Source organism: Syzygium oleosum, unplaced genomic scaffold, assembly GCF_021117445.2.
Source record: "Syzygium oleosum isolate NSW1041296 unplaced genomic scaffold, Sole_v2.1 Sole_v2.08, whole genome shotgun sequence".
In the NCBI taxonomy this organism is placed as follows: Eukaryota; Viridiplantae; Streptophyta; class Magnoliopsida; order Myrtales; family Myrtaceae; genus Syzygium; species Syzygium oleosum.
In genome coordinates this window covers 2,429,279-2,450,226 of record NW_026607492.1, presented here as the reverse complement: position 1 = coordinate 2,450,226, position 20,948 = coordinate 2,429,279, and the positions used below count along the sequence as shown (strand labels likewise).

The following is a 20,948-nucleotide window of genomic DNA, read 5'->3' as shown; positions in this document are numbered from 1 at the left end:
AGGATAAAGAGAACATAGGTGATCAAAACCGACAACATCAGTACGCATGGTCACGAGTGTCGCAAGACGTCGACTCGGCGCATCTCGCCACTTTATTTAAATGGCTTGCTTTGTGACAAAGCACAAAATTAAATTGCTCCGAAAAGAAACCCATCGTGCATGCATTCGATTTAAGTGCTTCTAACTCTTGATATATTTAAGAGCCTGATGATCGGTGTTAAGAACAAATTCCTGCTTATAAAGATAGGACTGCCAATGCTTTATAGCTCGCACGACAGCATAATATTCCTGCTCATACGTTGACCAACGCCGGCGAACTTCATTAAGTTTTTCACTAAAGAAGGTTATAGGCTTACCTTCTTGGGAAAGGACAGCGCCAATCCCAACGCCGGAAGCATCACAATCCAGCTCGAACACTTTCTCAAAATCATGGAGCATCAATACCGGCGCCGTGGAGAGCTTTTCTTTTATAAGAGCAAAACTGGCCGAAGCTTCATCTCCCCAATGGAATTTGCCCTTTTCTAAACAGTCAGTGATCGGGGCCATAATAGTACTGAAATCTCGAATGAAACGCCTATAGAATGTTGCAAGGCCATGGAAACTTCGAGCCTCGCCAACATTCTTGGGAACTGGCCAATTGCGAATCACGCCCACCTTATCTGCATCAACGTGAAGTCCATCCGCGCCAACAACAAAACCCAAAAACAAGAGGCGTTCTGTCACGAAACTGCACTTTTTCAGATTAATAAATAATTTATTTTGCTGCAAGGTTAGTAGGACATCCCTCAAGTGTTCCATGTGTTGACGCCCATCTGGACTATATATGAGTATATCATCAAAGAAAACTACCACAAACTTGCCAAGAAAAGGTTTGAGAACCTGAGTCATCAAACGCATGAAAGTACTAGGCGCGTTAGTGAGTCCAAACGGCATGACAAGTCATTCGTACAAACCCGCACTTGTCTTGAAGGCCGTTTTCCATTCGTCGCCAGGGCGGATGCGAACTTGGTGGTATCCGCTTCGAAGTTCGATCTTCGTAAAAATCCGTGATCCAGCAAGTCTGTCTAGCATATCATCAAGTCGTGGAATCGGAAACCTATACTTGACAGTAATCCGGTTAATGGCACGACTGTCTACACACATACGCATGGTGCTGTCTTTCTTTGGCATGAGAAGCGCAGGAACTGCACATGGACTTTTGCTTTCACGCAAGAAACCCTTTCGAAGGAGCTCTCCCGCCTGCTCCTGTAGAATCTGATTATCCTTCGGATTCATTCGATAATGCGGCAAATTAGGAAGACTAGCACCTGGAAGAAAATCAATCTCATGCTGGATATCCCTCAAAGGAGGTAATCCGTCAGGTAAATCCTCAGGCATAACATCACTGAATACCTTTAATAAAGGCTTAAGAATGTTGGGAACACGAACCACAACTTGCTGGTCGCCCTTGTCCACAACCATATACATCCCTTCACGCTTTCGGATGTTCATCATAACCCCTGCATTTTGCTTCTTCACAATCTGAGGGGAATTACTCTTCGGTCTCAAAGTAATTTTAGTCCTTTTCCACACAAAAGAATACGTATTCTCCCTAGCTCGGTATGTAGCATCAACATCATATTGCCACGGTCGACCCAGTAAAACATGACACGCATCCATCTCCACAACATCACAGACAATAGTATCTTGATATGATTTTCCGATTGAAATAGGCAAACGGCATAATTGGTTTACCTTAAATTGTGCTCCCTTGCGTATCCACCCGATCGTGTAGGGCGCGCGATGCGGCTCCGTCTTTAGTTGCAAGTGATCCACCAAGGCCTTTGACACTATGTTCTCGCAACTTCCACTGTCAATAATGATATCGCATACTTTGTCGTTGACAGTACAGCGAGCGCGGAAAAGCTGATTCCGCTAGGTATCTTCTGTCCGCGGAGTAAGCAATAGATGACGCATTACACAATTAACTTGCTCGCCCACTTCATCTTCCACTCCCACTTCTTCTTCATTTTCCCAATCTTCCTCGTACACATCTTCGTCATGTTCAACGATATTGGCCATTCTACGACAAGGACAATCGCTGGAACGATGGCCCAACTCGTTACACTTGTAACACCTGATCGGTTGGGGCTTGGCATATGGATTTTGGGTATTCTGATTGGGAGTGCGATTGCTTGCTGCGACTGCTTCCTTAGGCGTCCCACTAGTACCCCCTGGAACTCGGCTCGAATCAGGTGTTTGTTGACTAGAACTTGCAATATCAGGCTGTCTTCCTTTCCCGAATGACCCACGACCCGAATAATTGCTACCACGAGTACTAGGGCTAGTTCTCTCCAATTGCACCTCATTTTTTCGCGCCATATCCTGGGCGTCTTCGACAAAGAACAGTCGATGCAAAGAAACCCGATCCTGGATATTAAGTCGCAAACCATTAATGTACCTAGCAGTTTGTTGTGCCTCGGACTCATCCAGGTTATTACGAGCGGAGAGTCGAAGGAACTCTTTCGTATAAGCTTGGACCGATCTATTCGATTGTCGGCAATTTTGGAATTGCTGAAATAACAGTTGCTCATAGTCCGTTGGGAGGAACCTCTTCTTCAACTTCTGTTTCATCTGACCCCATGATCGAATAGGAGCCTTGCCTTGTCGACGTCGTGTCAATTGAGTCTGTTCCCACCAAGCTGAAGCGCCACCCTTCAACTTGTACGCCACAAGTTTCACTTGGCGATCCTTGTCAATATCCATAGCGTCGAAGAATTTCTCGACCTCCCAAAGCCAATCAAGGAAATCTTCAATATCCAAATTCCCATTGAAAGTAGGGAGATCTACCTTTAGTTGATATTGCTCAGGATCTCGTCGATATCCTCCCTGACGTCGATTCCCACGAACATGCTCCTCCTGAAATCCCCTGTATCGACGACCACCACGAATCTGCATCTCCTGGAAATCATCGTCTTCGTCTTCCGTATCCTCGACATAGTCTTGACGCCTATGTCGGGGAATTCCTCCACGCCCCATAGCATCTTCGAGATCACGAACGACAGGAATTCGCTCGGCTGGAAGAACGCCAGGCGCATGGTTTGTAGACAAACGCTGGATGGCATCAAGGATCTCTTGAAACCTCCGATCGGTTTGATCCACGAACTGATTGAACTCAGCCCGCGTAATAGGTTCGTTCTCACGGCCCTCAGCAGCGAGGAGATTGACATTCATGTTATTCACCATCGTCACAGGAGAAACCTGCTCTGATACCAAATGACGCAGAGAGAAGCGTAAATTTGGAACAACTCCAAAGAACTCGAAATTTTTATTCAATAATACTGTGATCTTGATTACAAGACGGACATCTTATATATAGAGATAGGACTCCTAATATAGGAAACTGCCTGACTAGTAATATAGGAAACTGCCTAAATGATAATATAGGAAATTGCCTGAATGGTTGTTTTTCCCAAAATCAGAAAAAATTGCCGAGATTTCCGGTGATTACGGCGATCACATTGTTCAAGATAATCACAGGCTAACTGTTCTACATCATAAGGGCACGTCATGTCTGAGGGTGCAAGCACTGTCCTTGAGAATAATTCCATCCCCTCATAGTATTGAACTCGGTGTGTAAGGCTTTAGCGGCTATCCTCCCAAAATACAACACATATTCTTCTATACTCCGTACTAAAGAAAAACAACACATGTTCTTCTATACTCCGCACTAAAGAAACGGAACCGTTATGTGTACAAAGAGAAAGCCGTTTGGAAAAACTGTTATAAATCAATTGGTAATTAAAGAAGAATATGACCGTTATATAATCATTATAAAATAATGAAGATTTAATGAAGAAATAAATTGAACCTTACAAAATCATTATAAATCCATTATAAAGCCGTTAGAAAATCTTCAAAACTACTGAAGGATCCAACAAACAATACAAAAAAAAGAAAAGAAAATATATTCATCACAAGAATTGGAAGTGGCAGAAGAACCCACCCCACCTCTAGAAAGTTTAGACATTAAAAGAATGCTTTGGTGTATTCGGAGGAAACCGAAACAGATGAGACTATGTAACACTGATGAAATAAGACAGGAAGCTACCGCTATACTCAATTCTCTCCGGATTCACTCTAAATAACCCGGAAATGCACAAACGGAGACCACCTCCAATAATCGATCGATGATTATTGCCGACTTGTTCTCATTTCAGCATAACAGACCCACCGAATCCAGCAATACAAAAAAAATCGCGAATGGCTTATGGCGACACCGACCATGTTAAGGTATCAGAATCTCTTGCTTATGGGATTTATATACTTTTCATACACACCCGTTACTTAAGTTTTTGATTGGACTTTCTAATATGGCATCGGAGTCGAGTTCTAGCCATATGTGTTGGACATCTTATCCGTGGATCCTATGGGAGCAATTAGAGGGAATTTTTTTCGTAAAGAAATCCAATCCACTTATTATGTTACCCTGCATGGGAAATTTCCAATTTTGATCATATCCTTATTTTGTCCGGTCTTATCTCATTTTGGACAGCAGTTTAGAGCTTGCCTCGTCCTCTTTTAGCTGTCAACGAATTGGATTTGCCATTCTAACCTGCTGGATGGATACCATGGCGCATTTGAGCACGAGCTACGCAAATGCATAAAAGGTAATTGCAGGGATTTTCTTGTTGGCAAGAAATTCTATCCACCTCGATCTTATCCTCTTCTTTTTTCGGTACTCGAGGAGGAGACTGGATCTCCACCGTCGGATCAATGGAAAATCTACAGTTGTAAATAGAGCTGCTCGCGTATAAATACATATTCCGCTCCTCTCCTCTCCTCGTACCTACATCTCATCCTCAACGTCAAGCCACGCTACATCGAGGGAAAGGACTCTTTTACGTGTCTGCGATCTCAAGTTGTAAGCTCCGTGCATCTACGTATGAATGATTTTTTTATTTTTTTTTTGCTGTAGAGATTTTTTTTTCAGTGCTTATCAGTTTGGACGTTGCACTGCATGATGCGATCAACAAGTCGACCCACTTAGCTAGTTGAGAGTAAGGAAAGTGAGCGAGAATGGTTCCTATAATGCACGAACAGAATAGACTGGACTGGATCAACGTGAACCTGCAAGATACCATTATTCTCTGAACAGTCTTTTACCTTCCGATCTTGGCAGGAGACGGTAGATCTACCAGAAGCAAGAGGGACAGAGTTGGCTCTGCGCAAATGGCCGCCAGGAAGCTTCTTTCACTCTCCCAAAATTCGTCTGCTTGTCTGCGTTCAATCGGTAGCGTCTCGCTCTCGCTTGATCTCTCTTTCTTCTCCCTGTTTTTTGCGTTCGCGAATTCTTTTGCCCAAATGATTATCTGTTCGAAAGGGGTTCTCGCAAATGGCCACCGAAGCGCATCACCAATGCGAGCTATGACATGAGCAGGTGTTTGCTTGTGCAATTTTCAGGCCGAAGTCGTGGCTGGGCAAGAGGCATTGGCACGTATAGTAGCTCTTCCGTGGTTGACGAACCGATCACTCCGCCTGTTAAGATAACCGACACTCAGCTTCTCATAAATGGGAAGTTTGTAGATGCTGCATCAGGTTAGTCTGGCCTTCTCCATCATTCTATAAATGCAGTACCGCTGTCTCTTGTGATGCCTCTCGATTGCATCAGTTCCCGTGGAATTGTTCTCATTCGTAGCCAAAATTGCACCCAGGAAAGACTTTCCCCACCCTCGATCCTAGGACAGGAGACGTGATCGCCCATGTCGCAGAAGGCAGCGCGGAGGATGTTGACCGTGCTGTTGCTGCTGCTCGCAAGGCATTTGATGAGGGACCATGGCCAAGGATGACTGCCTATGTAAATATATCTCTCTCTCTCTCTCCAGATGGAGTGACGGCTTTTTAGTCTCTACACTAAATGTAATTAAGCATGTTCTATATGGGTTACAATTAGAACATTTCAGGTTACGTTGGTGATGCTGTGTGATTTAATGTTTGAAAATGCAATGACTTGGAACTCCACTCCTGCATTATGACTCAGGAAAGGTCGTGCATACTTCTTCGATTTGCGGATCTACTCGAGAAGCATAAGGATGATCTTGCAGCGATCGAGACTTGGGATAATGGAAAGCCCTACAAACAGGCTGCAGAAGTCGAAGTTCCCGGCATCATAAGATTGATGCGCTATTATGCTGGTAAGTTAAACGAAATCAGTCCTATTTGTTTCCCATCAGGACTCATCTTTTAGCCTGCAGCCAACTTACATTAATATATACCGTAAATTTTGTAGGTTGGGCAGACAAAATCCACGGTCTCACAGTCCCAGCAGACGGAGAGTATCATGTCCAAACCCTGCATGAACCTATCGGCGTGGCAGGCCAGATCATCCCATGGAACTTTCCGCTGCTAATGCTCGCTTGGAAGATCGGGCCTGCATTGGCATGTGGCAACACAGTGGTACTAAAGACTGCTGAGCTGACACCGCTCTCTGCTCTGTATGCGGCAAGGTTACTCCATGAGGTGAGTGTTTCGGTCGATTTCGAATTACTCGCACCCTTGTCTGACAATCAAGGAAGGGGTTAGGTTAGGCCGGAAAGTCATATTAAGATACTTCATATTGGATTCAGCATACCTGTATGAGGAAAATATTCGTCCGTTTTAGGTTTTACCCTTATGCAACAGTAAGCTAATGGAGGATCCTTCCTACGTTTGACAACCATTCTGTTCTCGAAAGCTGACTTTGCTTAGAAATTATTCTTTTTTATTCCGTGCTCGGGAATAATTTCTAAGCATTTGAAAGCATTTGGTAACTGCCCAAACTTTCTATTCTTGGAATAGAAAAAGAACATAAATGCATTTGGTAATTGCATAAAATTTCTTTTTATTAATAATATTTTAATAATATTTTGAATTTTTTAATATTTCTTTTTTTTTTATTATTTTTTCTTTCCCTTCCCCTTCCTTGGCCATGGCCAGGTCACCGTCGTCAGCGCCGGCAATCGGCCACAGGCTAGGGCAGGCGAGGGCGGCCCTCACCTAGGCCGCGAGCCGCCCTCGCCCTCGCCGGCCCTGGCCTGTGGCCGGTTGCCGGCGACCGGCCACAGGCCAAGAAGAAGAAAAAGAAGAAAACCAAGAAGAAGAAGAAGAAAATTTTCTTTTTCATTTCTAATTTTTGTTCCCAAAATCAAGAAGCTACTTTTTTTTGCTTCTTGATTCTGTTCCAAAACTGATTCTAGGAACAAATTTTTGCAAATTTGTGCCCGGGAACAAAAAATTTACCAAACGGATTTCTGTTTCAAAACTGATTTTGGAAACAAAATAATAGAAATAATTACTATTTGGCAATTTGCCAAACACGCCCTCAGCAGACACTCTTTGAAAATCGTTTCCTACTTCCTACTACCCACTAGGACTATCTTGTGAAGTTTCTCGATGTGACTGAAGAAAGAAAATAAGTGGATGCACCTTTTCATTAACCGATGCAATGAAAATTGGTTCCTACACCCACTACGACTATCTTGTGAAGTTTCTCATTGTGACCGAAGAAAGAAATAAGTTGATGCACCATTTCATTAATTGATGCAATGATTTTCCGTGTCCGATAACAATGTCTAACAGGCTGGACTTCCTCCGGGTGTCTTGAACATAGTCTCCGGTCCCGGTCCCACTGCAGGGCGTGCTCTTAGTAGTCATATGGATGTGAACAAGGTACTTTTTGTCTTCTCATATTCTAGTTACGATATAAATTTGCTGCTTAGCATGTGTTCACCTTTATACATGTAAATTATTTCCTGTAGTCATACTAGGGAGGTTGATTTTGAATGAGAGATTGTACTATCCTGTGTGCATATGTCAAAGTTAAAAAGCACCTCCAAATGCATTCTGTTGGCATTCCGTGTTTTCATGTGCGACCTTTCTCAGACTGTTGATGAAGATATATAAGCTTAAGACCCGAAGCTAAAACCATCGATGTGCTACACTTGCAGCTTTCGTTCACCGGATCAGCAGAAACTGGTAAAGTGGTACTTGATCTGGCTGCAAAAAGCAATCTAAAACCAGTGACTTTAGAACTGGGAGGAAAATCCCCTTTCATCGTCTGCAAGGAGGCTGATATTGATCAGGCTGTGGAGTTGGCACATCTTGCCCTCTTCTTCAACCAGGTTCGTGCTCTGATCACTTGCGTTCCTTAAATATATTCAAGTAAGTTGGCTGTCTTTCTATGGTATCATGTTCCATGCAAAATGAATGCAACTTCTGTCTGCAGGGTCAATGCTGTGTCGCTGGTTCTCGCACTTTTGTGCATGAGAGCGTGTACGATGAATTTGTGGAGAAAGCAAAGGCACGGGCTATGAAACGTGTTGTTGGAGATCCTTTCAAGCCAGGAGTGGAGCAGGGTCCTCAGGTGGTTTTTCTTCTTACAGCTCCCTCTACTTTTTTTAATCTCCACTCTGCAATGGATTGACACATACACCGTGTTTTCAATATCATACCGTTACTCAGTGGCCATTACGGATAGCTGTTAAAACTCTGACCGGTTTGTATTACTTTCCGCTTCCGTACTTTTTCGTGGACTAGCATTAATGCACTTTACTAATTATAGAAGAAAACTGGTACTTATTTCAGTAAGTATGAAATGATTGGATTCTCAGATTGACGCCAAGCAATTCGAGAAGATTCGCAGCTACATCAAGTTTGGTATTGAAAGTGGAGCCACTCTTGAATGTGGAGGTGAACGATATGGCTCCAAAGGATTTTTCATTCAACCCACAGTTTTTTCAGATGTGCAGGTAATATTGCTGTTGCTCTTTGAATAGCACAGTCAAGCTCAAATGTCACTCTCTTTGCGGAAAATTGTGTCAAACTGTCAGTCAAACCATATAAATTTCTGTCTCATCTTTCTGAAATCAGGATGACATGCTGATAGCAAAGGATGAAATCTTTGGCCCAGTGCAGACCATCTCGAAATTCAAGTATGCTCTCCACCACACTTACTTCATCACATATTTATGATTTTCGAGGCTTGGAGGCTAACTTTTCCTTGCTTAAAAGGGATCTTGATGAGGTGATCAGAAGGGCGAATAAATCTCATTATGGACTTGCCGCAGGAGTTTTCACTCAGAATCTCGACACTGCCAATACTTTAGCCCGTGCGTTGCGGGCTGGTTCAGTGTGGATTAACTGCTACCATGTTTTTGATGCTGCAATTCCTTTCGGGGGTTACAAGATGAGTGGATTTGGGAGAGAAAAGGGAATATATAGCCTCAGTAACTACTTGCAAGTTAAGGCTGTTGTAAATCCATTGAAGAACCCAGCGTGGTTATAAATAGCTGTTTAACAAAATTAAGGGGTAAGCCTCAGAGAGAGAGAGAGAGAGAGAGAGAGAGAGAGACTTCTTGTGCGCTATCTTTGACCGTTGATCAAGCACGGCAGTAGACAAAAATCTTGATGTGGCTTTTGGGCATGTTTTATGGAGGAAATCTCTTTAATTGAGTATTGTCGAAGCAAGTGATTTCTCATATTGGTACACCAGATCATAATTTTTCCATTTTCGTCTCATTCAATTGATTCACCTGGACATGTCTGTCTGTTCCTTGCGACAATGGGGCTTGACTAAGCCAGGTTTCTTGCCATCAGTTCCCTGATCAAATCATCAGCTTGCGTATCTGGCCCCAGTACGGGGATAACATGTTACATGGCTGGTAGATACATAGCTGATGAGTACAGAAAATCCCTGAATCATCAACAATTCCCGCAGGCATTCACGAGTTTTTGACTAGATATGGTCGCGATATAGTGAAGCACATGAGGAGCACAAATTAAATGAGCAAGAAAATAAGCATTGTATAAAAGACGGCAAATTTGTCAAATACAATTTTTTGTAAGTGAAGGAAAAAGGAACGAAGGTAGGATTCTTGCAGACACTAGTTTCAGTGAGAGTGACTAAGACTCTTGAGAAAAAAAAGTTTGGTAACATGTACCCTGATTGTAAAAATCTATACAAGGATGTATATATGTCAGTCAAACGGATGAAGGGTATCCCTTATTGGAATTAGTTAACAAAAACGTTATCTGCTGATCCTTCGGAAAACAGTCAAAACATGCAAGGACTTCTCCGTCATTCTGTTGAACTTGAAAGCCATTCAGGGGTCAGTTCAGGAGAAGAAGCTTTTGCTTTGGTTGATATTTCTAGGGCTTCCACCAACTTTACGGCAACTTGCTCCATGGATGGCCTTTGTTGCTTCAGTCCAGTGCATGAGAGTGCCAGCTGAAGTGTAATAATAAATGCTTCTGCAGAGTATTCGCCCTCGAACTTGGGGTCCGCAAAGTCTGTGATGCTGCCGCCTCTAATAAGGGCTTTTGCCTGGAGAGCAAAAGCATCAAACAATTACTTATCAGGAAACTTGCTGAGCTAAATTCATCGTGTAACGAAGGCACAAAGGCAGTGAGTCACCATTTTATCCAACGGCGTTGGTATTTTCTGGTTCAAATTGATAACTTTCTTCCCCGAGAGGATTTGCAGCAACACTATCCCGAAGCTGTAAACGTCACCGGATGAATTCACCTGGCGGTTGTTTTGGTACTCGGGATCAAGGTAGCCAAAGGTCCCCCTCACCTCTGAGCTGACATAAGCTTCGCCTAGATCAATCACCTTAGATAGTCCGAAATCTGAAAGTTTGGCTTCAAAATTCGGTCCTAGGAGAATGTTTGTCGGCTGCAAGAGAGATGATTGAGCTCTGGTGATTGAAGCAAGATGCCCTGAATTTTAATGTTGGATGCACATATCTTTAAACAAACTCGTACTGCTAGAGTCCTATCATTTTCTAAGATTTCCATTCAGGCCTATCAGACTTGCAGGGTGAGACTTGGATGCGCATAAGAAGAGTAATGGGATGTATATAAGAAGAAAAAGAGTGAGGTATAACTCTGATTGGGCTAGATGATTCGAAACTCTGCTAATGTTTCAGCTTAAGATGCTGGAAAATATTAGAGGAGTCTACATGTCCTCGTAGATTTTATAGGTAAGAGAAGTAAATTTTGCCGCTGACCTTGATATCACGGTGGACAATGCATCCTTCTGGATATGTGTGGAGAAAGATAAGACCTCTTGCACAATCAATGGCAATTTCAAGCCTCTGGATCCAAGAGAGAACCCTGTCCTTTCCTGTTGTGCATTCACTTGGCGATCAGCTTTTTACAGTTTGAGGGTATAATGGAAAATGGATCAGAATTTAGCATCAAAGTGGTGGCACATTTACCAAAAAGCCACTCGGAAAGGTTCCCATTTGGACAGAGCTCATAGACAAGAAAACACTCATCTTCATTTACACAGCAGCCCAGCAGCGAAACCAGACTCGGATGCCGAACATGCGATAAGCTTGTGACCTCTCTCACAACAGTTTCCACATTCACATCGCTGATGATATGCTTTATAGCAACATGCTGGTTGTTTGGCATTATGCCCTTGTACACCCTCCCTTACAGTTTTCATATCACAACCAGTATCATGAGATTATACATGAGACAAAGGAATCATAACATGCAACTGTCCATCTGAAAATGACATAGAGGAAGCATGCTATATTGTTATAGCAAAAAATATTAGTCTAGTCTCTGCAGTCACCTATTCTCTAGCACAGTAATTTTGAGTGCCAAGTACTGCTGTTGTATAAAAACGCTCACCAGCAATTCCTTGACCTATGAAATTGGACTCCTGTAGGTTGTTTGTGGCTGTATATACTACTTTAATTGGAACCTTCGGACAACTAGGTCCCTTGAGAAGCACATCCTTGAATGCTGTCGACAAGAAGAAGGCCGTGAGTAACAAACTAAAGAAAGCTTTAACTATGAGTCTAATGTAGGTTCTGGAAACATCCTTATATACCAGCTCTTTTTGGCTCTGAATTTGGTTTACGGCGTCGTTTTGACCGAATGATGATGGAAATGATAAAAGCGACCATAGCCACGATGAGGACACTGATTAAAACCCACATACCTGCTTAATGCGCAACTCTTGAGGAACAATATATTCAGATAGAACTATTCCGACATGCATCTATGAAAATTGAACTGCCATGTGAGACACGAAAAGTTACCTATTTTAATAAGTTTGGGCTTCCAATTTTGCCGCTCTTTATTTTCATTTTCTGCTCAAGACAGAGACGATTTAGGATATGATTTTTCTGCCTCAAGGCAAAAATAACTATCTAATCAATCAAAGCTATTCTGTTCACCAATTGCATAAGCAATATTACATACTGCTGCTGCTGCTAGTTTGCTCCCCGAGGCACCTGTAAATTTTTTGGACATAACTGGAGTCTTCAGTTCTCGTGCTCGTTAACGACACAAGAATGGCAAACCTACAAATGTCCGTATTGTTTGCCACAGATTCACTTTCGGTGGCTGCAGGGTGCATCGATCTCATCTCTTCCCAGGTCTCCGTGCAGGAATGACATGTTCGGTCCTGTTCTCCATCAGAACTCCCAAAATTACAGTTTTCACTGAACCTTTTCAAGTTCTCTCCCATCTTACTGTTGACATCAGTAACATTAAAGTCAGAACAGCTGCCGCCCCCACTCGTCAGCTTCTCAATCCCGCACCCAAAAACATCTCCCTTGAATCTCTCCATTGAAGTCAAACAATCATTTTGCTCGCCAGAATTTAAGTATATCTGTTTGGTCTGGTTAGCTCGGAGCCCCAGTGCATAAAGATACCTATCAAATGCGGCTCCGCAGCAGTTCTTTTCCAAGAAGCCTCCCCAGTTCCCCAGTTCACAGCTTGAATAATTTGAGGGGGTCGGACTAGAAGTGAGATCGAGAACACATTGCGCCCCTGGAGACTGAGAAGCTACAAATTCTGCAGTACTTATCAAGATGAAGAAAGCAATCATATAGAGTGGATTCCGAGACTCAGTCTCATGCCTTAATATAAAGCATGCGACCAGATCATCCATAACTTCAACAAAAAAGACACTGAACAAAAAGACTGATCAACATAAACATTAAACCATAGTTAAGTTGCAACACTTGAGAGGGCTTAGGAATTGTTGGAGAGTAGACTTGATCTGGAGAAAAATCTCCGACATTCAAGTGGAGAGCGATTGATCAATATAAATATGGACTTCAAATCTTTTGAATAGCAAAGTAATGAATTACTCAGAGGAGATTGAAAATCTGGTACAATTGGATTCAGCGCAGAGGGTGTTGAGTTTGGAAAATTTCATATATCAAAGTTTTGCCATGAGAGATATAGCAGTTCAAACAATATGTCATGCAAGGGTACAGATATAGACAGAGAGAGACTAAAATATTGTTGCATTGGAAATTCCCGCTAAACATTAAACAGTTGGAGGATTTTTCTAGTACGATTTTTGTAGTACATGTTTTCTGCAGAAACAGAAGCCTGCGTTCTCTTTGTCATTTATTGCTCGGTTTTAGTTCTCGGCCTACACGAAGCGGGTGAGTTTGGAAGGATTGTCCGTCTTTATGCATGAATAATGCCAAAATGCAGGGCATTCATCTTGGATGGAAGAAACGAAGCGCTTGCCGGCCGATGCTAGAAATATAGGTAATAATGTCTATCACTCTCTGTTATTTTCTCCCTGAAAACTCTGTTATTTTCTCCCTGAAAATAAAAGATCGTGATGTCTCTAATTAGCAAAATTTGTCCCATGGTTTCTCTCACACACCTAGAAATTCTCCAAAAGCATATGCCAAGTTCACAGATCTGGCCATACCACAAGGGTAAATAGAAAAGGGGGTGATTAAGCAATGTGCCAACTGCTAAGAATTGATTGTCAGCCAATTAGGACCTTCCATCTGTAACATTAAGCATGTAATCTCATATGACCTTTAACGAAAAACTTGACTTGTCCATGTAATTACTCTGTCTTGGACAACTTCTATTCCTAGTTTCTACCTTAATGAACTGTCTTTCAGCCGCATTGTTACTTTGAGTTTACCCCTCAATAGTATTTTACTCGGTAAATGACTTCTAACCTTTTTGGCAGCAACAAACCTCAGCATATCCAAGCTAAAGACAGTAAATGCCAATGATCCAGCTAAGGCTATCGAAGTGAAAATTTTACCATTTCCAAAGTTACTGTCATCTGTTAAAATTCCCTTCTGCAGCAACCTTTCGGTTTGTTCTAAGCATTTTCACTTTCAATTGCAGGATCAGCTTTCATCATCTAGTATCGTCAACGAGCCAGAAGTCCGACCTCGAAAGGGAGACTTCAAGGAAAAATAACTACAATTAGGATAAGTTGTTTTAAGCATTGCAAACGAGAGAACTTTTTAGACGCACAGAGAATCATGACACTCCTCACACTATAGATTCCCGTGTAGGATTGGAACATCGAACTTCGAAGCCAGCATGACTCTCGACAGAAAATGAACTGTCGCCGATCTTCTAACTCAAAAAAGCTTACAAGCAGACAATGCCTTTACCCCGGCACAGAACTTTTCTCTCCAAGATACGTGATTCGCGGTAAAGAAATTCGCGAACATTTATATGACCCCTGGGTGGCTTTGAAAACCCATGAAAGCAAACATCTTGTGCCGAACATGGCGTGCCACCGCGAGAGTAGTACATCGATTTATTGTCGACAATTACTGGAAGATACAGCAAGGAATGAGCAACAATGTTCATTGCGGGCAGTTATTTGAAGGCTTCTATATGTAGCTTCCTCTTGAAACTTTTTTCTTTTCCTGGTGGCATTCTGGTTCAGTATCGCCCCCTGCTTTCCGGCAAATTGGCGAGGGCACACGCGAAAGGGGCAGAACATCAACGTGGGATATTTCAACAACGATAATTACCTCGGCATAAAGTCTAGACAATAGCGAGACGGCTACTAGTAATAAGATTTATTCGTAGTTAATTGGCCATTTTTCATTATGGAAAAATTCCTAATCTTGTGTGACTGAAGGTATAAATTATAGTTTCTTATTTTATTTTTTTAGTTTTGGAAGCTCATTAGTCACATGGCCGAGTTACCAATAGAACATAAATTCTAACTGTTATGCGTGTAAAGTTACCCATGTTACCTACCATCCATTGGAGAAATTACTAATCACTGATAATTCAGAAAAATATCTAATTATTATTTTTTATCGTAAAAAAATATAATTATTGAAAAGTACCTAATCTAATATAGCATGCCTCAAATCGTGGTAAGTGATGGTATTTATAATTATTAATTATCCCAAATCATTGTAATTTTGTAGGAATCCTTCTAAAGGACAAGTTGGTAACGACCCCTTACATGCAGTAACTTGTATCAACCGTACTTGTAGCATACAACGCTAGTGTACACAACTTGCTTTATACACGGTCGATTTGAGAGATTGAACCGTCATAATTCTCAAATCAAGTGAGGATGAAACTGCGGGAAAATTGTTTAAAATGTTCTAAAGTTATTGCACTTTTGCCAATTCAGTCCTAAATCTTTTAATTGTGTCAATTGATTCCTAGGTCATTTCACATTTTGTCAATTGAGTCCATTCGGTCAATTTTGGTCAGAAAATGCTGGCGTAGACACTGGCCGTCCTACGTGACATGATTGTCAACGCTGACGTGGACAATTTTTAATAATATTTTTTTTCAAATTTTTTTTGAATTTTTTCCCTTCTTTCTCTAGCCGATCGCGAGCTTAGGCGACTGGCCAAAGACGAAGGCCGGCGAGGTCGACCTTGCCTCCCTTTGGTGAAGCTCGCCCCGCCAGCCACTAGCGAGGCTCACCATCGCCCAACAATGACGAGGTCGAGCCTCGCCTGCCTCTTACCTTGCCAGTGGCCGACGGGGGCAAGCTTCGCCAAAGGCCGGGGAGGTCGAACTCTCTGGCCCTCACCTTTGGCCGGTCGGAAGAAGGGAAGGTAAAAAAGAAAGAGAGAGAAAAGAAAAAAAAGTAATTCGAAAAAAATAATGAAACATTATTAAAATTTGTTCACGTTAGCGTTGGCCATGCCACATAGGATGGCTGGCGTCCACGTCAGCGATTTTCGAATAAAATTAGCCGGATAGACTCAATTGGCAAAACATAAAAAGGTTTAGGACTCAATTGACAAAATATAAAAAGGCTTAGGACTCAATTAACACAATTAAAATGTTTATGATTGAATTGACAAAAAAATAATAGGTTTAGGACTTTTTGGACAATTTTCTCGTGAAATTACTTGAGTAAAAGTTTCTTTACACTAACATATATTCTCTATTTTTCCTTTTCTCAAGGTCTTGTAATTTTGAATATCTTAACGTTCATAACTTTACATAAGAAATTGTACACAACTTAAACTTTATCATAACTTTTCTAACCTTATTAACTCACCTCAATGATCGAAAAATTTAAGGACCCTATTAGAGATTAATTATCCTTATATGATGTTCCTTAATCAAGGGTAATATTGACTATCTTATTGTCAATAAAATCCTTAAATGATCGTACATTGCTACGTATTTGAACTGGACTAGTCCAGTATTTTCAATAAGGTTAATACTATCAAAAATCCCAAATCGGTACATGTATGATAAATTTACCCAAAACTGATTTTTTGACCACCGAAGACCCCAAATTGGTACATTTGTGACAAATTTACCTTTCGTTAGTTTCCGTTAAATTGAATTAGTATCACGAAAACCACAAACTGGTATACTCGTGAAAAACGGAAGGTAAAACTCCAAACTGATATATCCGTTAACTGTCACGTATCATCCAACTTAGTCATGGCCACGGTTCGGAACCGCGGTTCGGTTCGTGGTCATGTGTGAACTGAACCGCCGGTTCCGTTTAATTTAAAAATTAAAAAATAAATTATGAAATAAAAATAATGAATTATAAAAATATGAAATAATGAATTATTCAATATAAATTATAATCAAAATGAAAATTATAGGGATGATCGGTTCCGGTCGGAACCGGAACCGAACCGTAAGACCGATCCTTTAATTTTAGAACTAGGAACCTGGACCGGAAATCATAAACCAGGAACCGGACCATTGGTCCTAGTTCTAGGCGTCCAATGGAACCATTTGCTCTTAACTAGCAAAGAATCGTAGCCACAAAGGCGTACAACTTCACATGCTTAATGGTTTGGCTTGGGTTTTATAACAACCCCTTTGATGGTCTCTTCATTCCATTCGATGTGGGACTCTTGGCATTTGCATGAAGACAAGCCAAGAGTCTCACATTGAAGGTGTTCAAGGCAAGTCGAGAGTCCCACATCGAATGAGAATGAAGAGACCATCAAAGGGTTGTTTATAAAACCCAAGCCAAGCTTGTAATTAGAGTTCAATACACTCAAGCCAAGCATTGTAATTGGAGATCAATCCACTTACGATGCATGGCAATTAGAGTTCAATTTTTTTTATTAAAAAAAATTTAAATAATGAATTTTTTTAAAAAAAGTATTCATTATTTTTTTTAAAAAAATAATTTGGAACAGTTCCGGTTCCGAACCGCGGGCCCGGTCAACGGGCCGGGCCCGGGTTTGACCGGGCCGGTTCTGGGTCGGTTCCGAGCCAAAACCGGCCCGTGTCCATGACTAATCCAACTCAACAATTTGACGATAAAATTTAACGCAAACTAATGAAAGGTACATTTATCACAAGTGTACCAGTATGGGATTTTTAGTGGTGAAAAAAATTAATTTGGGATAAATTTATTACAGATATACCGGTTTAAGGTTTTTCATGGTATTAACCCATTTTTCAATAGAGGACAAAGTTTCCCACTTTCATAGTTAGAAACAAAAAAGAAACACCTAAATAAGTTTTACGTAAGATGCACAATGCAAAATATTTTTTACAAGCATTTATGAAATGAAATCTCTCACTAACATGCATACAAGTGATTAATGATCCAATGGCTGATTTTTGATAAGGAACTTGTCTTGTCTATCTCAAAAGCAAAAGTGACAGATGATAATTGAACTTCTCTCGAATATATCAGACGGTTTTTTGTTGTCCTGATCTTCGTCAGCTCAGCCTGTGTGGTCCTTCCTCTTCCTGGAAATCTCCTCCACCAGGGCCTCCAACGCCGTCCACGACGAGCCGCCCTCCTCCGCCGCCTTCCTCGCCATCTCCGCCACCTCCTTCGCCTTCTTCCTCGCTGCCTCTCCCTTCTCCCCCTCCATCAACTCCCTCACGGCCTTCGCCAACCCTTCCCCCCTCACGAACCCCCTTGCCGTCCCGTCCGCCGCCTCCACCCTCAGCCCCACTCCTATCTCCTCCGCGACCATCCTCGCGTTCAGCGGCTGCTCCGCCATCATCGGCCATGCCAGGATCGGCACCCCAGCCCACACGCTCTCCAGCACCGAGTTCCACCCGCAGTGGCTCAGGAACCCGTGGACGCTCTCGTGCATGAGGATGTCTCGCTGGCCGACCCACTCTCTCACAACCATCCCTCTCCCACTAACCCTGTCTTCGAACCCACCATCGACGTCGGCGATGATCTCCGACTCTCTCTTCTTGACCACCCACAAGAAGCTCGTGCCGGAGCTCTCTAAACCGAGCGCGATCTCTCGCATCTGTGCCGCTGGAATCTCTGCCTGTGACCCGAACGCCGCGTACAGGACGCGTTCGCCCCCAGCTCGCTTCCTGTCCAGCCACTGCGCCCACGTGGTCTGCAGTTGAGGGTCACACGCCACCGGCCGCTCGAGCGGGAGCAGAGGCCCGACGCACCAAGCCCTCGGCACACACTCGCGGTTCCAGTACTCGAGGAAGGCCGGCTCGAGCTCTTGGAAGCTGTTGACGACTAGGCCATTGCTCTTCCCCATCGCTACCGCAACCTTCATGATGAACTCCAAATAGGGGTTCTCCTCCGTCATCGGCTGGGAGAAGTGACGCTCGAAGTCGTTCTTGGTGAGCTTGATCCACGGGAAAGCGTTCACGGTGAAGGGCTCGTCCTCTGCCATGGGCCCGCGGAGGTGGTTCTCGATGGTGGAGGCGTAGGAGACTGCCATGGCGTAGTTGCTCATGCCATAGAACACCAGGCGAGGGATGCCGAACTTGGAGGCCGACTCGAGGGTCCACCACAGAAACCCGTCCGAGACCATGAAGGTAGGCCGCGGGTGCAGCCTCTGGAGCTCAGCCTCAAGGCTCGGCTGCATGAGCGCTGCAGCGTTGGCAAAGGCGGGAAAGAGGGACATGGAAGGGAGTGCGTCGGTGCTCTCGACGCCGGAGGGGAGGCCTGGGATATCACCCGGGAAGGGGAGGGCGACAGCGGAGGCAGAGGTGCCAGCGAGGTGGCGGGAGACGAAGGGAAGGTTGGAGGGGGTGGTGAAGACGGTGATGGTGGCAGCGAGGCGGCGGAGGAGGAGGTGTCGGGCAAGGTCGAGGATGGGGATGGTGTGGCCTTTGGACATGAAGGGGAAGAGGACGACGTGTATGGGAGCATCGGAAGATAGCGAACCCATTTTTGGTGCGTGTGTGGAACATAGAGGTGCATGTGCAAGTTCTTTATATAGAGTATAGAGCTTCCTTAATTGAATTATAAAGTTAGGTGAGTCAATACAAATAATACAGTACTTCCTTTTTTCTTTCTGTAATTTGGTTGCGCATCTTTTTGCCAAATAGGTAAATCAAGACTAATGTATGCGCACTCTCGATTTATACCCGTCCAGTTAAATGTTTAATAGACCTCCAATTAGGCGGATTCGATGCAAGATCGGTACGAATCTCCATCCATTTGAGTGATGCATGAATTGCAATTGTCTTACCCTTTTTCTTACCTTTAAGGTCACTTATATAATCAACAAGAATCCGATGATGGAAATGGGAAACAAACAAAAAATAAAACGGCATGGTAACTAATCCATAGCCTAATCATGTTTGATAATTTATTGCGAATGAAATTTGATGTTTTATAATTATGGGTATGAATTATTTGACAGATGCAGTAGTCCACTACTCAATATAGACTCCTACAATACTGTTTCCACATCAAACTTTCTTCTTACAAAAAGTTGCCGAGTCTAGTCTTGCCTTCCGTCACAAAGTCACTTCTCCTGGCTTGCTAATCATACTCATTCCTGCCCTTTTATATTCCTATCCTTTCTCATAGATGGAAATCTCTATTCATAGAGGACCTTTCGTTCCGAGCTTAAATATATCTATTAAGGATGTCCATGCAACATGCAATTACAAGATCAAGACAAGGCCTAGAGGAAGTTTTGCCACATGGAGTTAGCTCTTTGTCGTGGCTGCCACTACTTACTGTGTGGCTTAAAACCATTTGGAAACGCAGTACCTGTCGCGTTCGCCAATTTGATACAGCCAAAACTCTCTACACCCGAAAAGCAGAGGGCGCCATCTTCCATCCTTTTCTGCGAAGCGAGTTTGTCTCTCTGCGCTGGTAACTCTAAGACCTCACGTATCGCATGCGGACTTCAGCCCTTTCCTAGTGGGCTCTTGTTGTCGCTTGGATCGTTAAAATCTAGGACGGCGATAAAAAAACAAAAAACAAGAAAAGAAAGGCACACAGCACATGCAGTGCGTACACATGGGTCATGATGTTGGACGACGCGTTACGTTTCATGGGACTCCCGAAAGTTGATGAGGAAGAGGAGGTCATTAGGGTTTGGTAAACAGATATATCGAGAAGTTTGGTTCATCATGATGCTGATAGAACAGACGAGTCAGTGCAAATATCAGATGTAGTGTATTCGTAAAAGCTCCCCCATCGAGTACATTCCGGAGCTCTGAGGCGCAACACGAGTTGCGGGATTCGAACTCACACCACGTGGTTGGGATCGAAATAGCACTTCGCCCGGTGGCGCGATCGGTTTGCAAAGATACTCGGGCCATCTTTTGGCTAGTTTTGGAAAGAAAGAACATGATGTGGGTGAATGTGACCTGTGATCACACAATTTAGGGAAGGGACAGCCACACGGCCAACTGCACTACGTTGGTGGGGGCAACGGGTTTGTGAAGATACTTGGTACAAATGCTTCCTTAGGGTTATTTTGTATCCATCGCCG

The 20,948-nt window shown here is 43.0% G+C and overlaps 3 protein-coding genes across 5 annotated transcripts; 1 reads left to right on the top strand and 2 right to left on the bottom strand.

The window, feature by feature from the left end:
* Positions 1–4,761: 4,761 nt before the first annotated feature.
* On the top strand, positions 4,762–9,523 carry LOC115688318 (benzaldehyde dehydrogenase, mitochondrial-like). Of its 3 annotated transcripts, none has more exons than XM_056313662.1 (12): positions 4,762–4,903; positions 5,162–5,272; positions 5,443–5,577; positions 5,694–5,836; positions 6,020–6,173; positions 6,269–6,435; positions 7,597–7,686; positions 7,965–8,138; positions 8,243–8,380; positions 8,628–8,765; positions 8,887–8,948; positions 9,028–9,523. In XM_056313662.1, the coding sequence occupies exons 2-12, from the start codon at positions 5,212–5,214 to the stop codon at positions 9,299–9,301; spliced, it is 1,536 nt and encodes a 511-aa protein (XP_056169637.1). In that variant the 5' UTR covers positions 4,762–4,903; positions 5,162–5,211; the 3' UTR covers positions 9,302–9,523. The 3 variants fall into 3 exon arrangements, with proteins under 3 accessions (XP_056169637.1, XP_056169635.1, XP_056169636.1); XM_056313660.1 differs by having other exon boundaries at positions 6,269–6,498; XM_056313661.1 differs by having other exon boundaries at positions 4,884–4,903; positions 5,363–5,577; positions 6,269–6,498.
* Positions 9,524–9,927: 404 nt separating this feature from the next.
* On the bottom strand, positions 9,928–14,787 carry LOC115688259 (wall-associated receptor kinase 5-like). Its single transcript, XM_056313670.1, has 9 exons — positions 14,405–14,787; positions 12,235–12,839; positions 12,072–12,122; positions 11,861–11,971; positions 11,659–11,772; positions 11,235–11,453; positions 11,025–11,140; positions 10,430–10,690; positions 9,928–10,339 (listed from the first exon to the last, which is right to left on the bottom strand). Exons 1-9 carry the CDS (start codon positions 14,623–14,625, stop codon positions 10,094–10,096), a joined length of 1,944 nt encoding a protein of 647 aa, XP_056169645.1. The 5' UTR covers positions 14,626–14,787; the 3' UTR covers positions 9,928–10,093.
* A 2,995-nt stretch (positions 14,788–17,782) lies between these two features.
* Positions 17,783–19,422, bottom strand: LOC115688229 (UDP-glycosyltransferase 90A1-like). The gene has a single exon (XM_030613992.2). It carries the CDS (start codon positions 19,383–19,385, stop codon positions 17,952–17,954), a length of 1,434 nt encoding a protein of 477 aa, XP_030469852.1. The 5' UTR covers positions 19,386–19,422; the 3' UTR covers positions 17,783–17,951.
* Between the last annotated feature and the right edge of the window lie 1,526 nt (positions 19,423–20,948).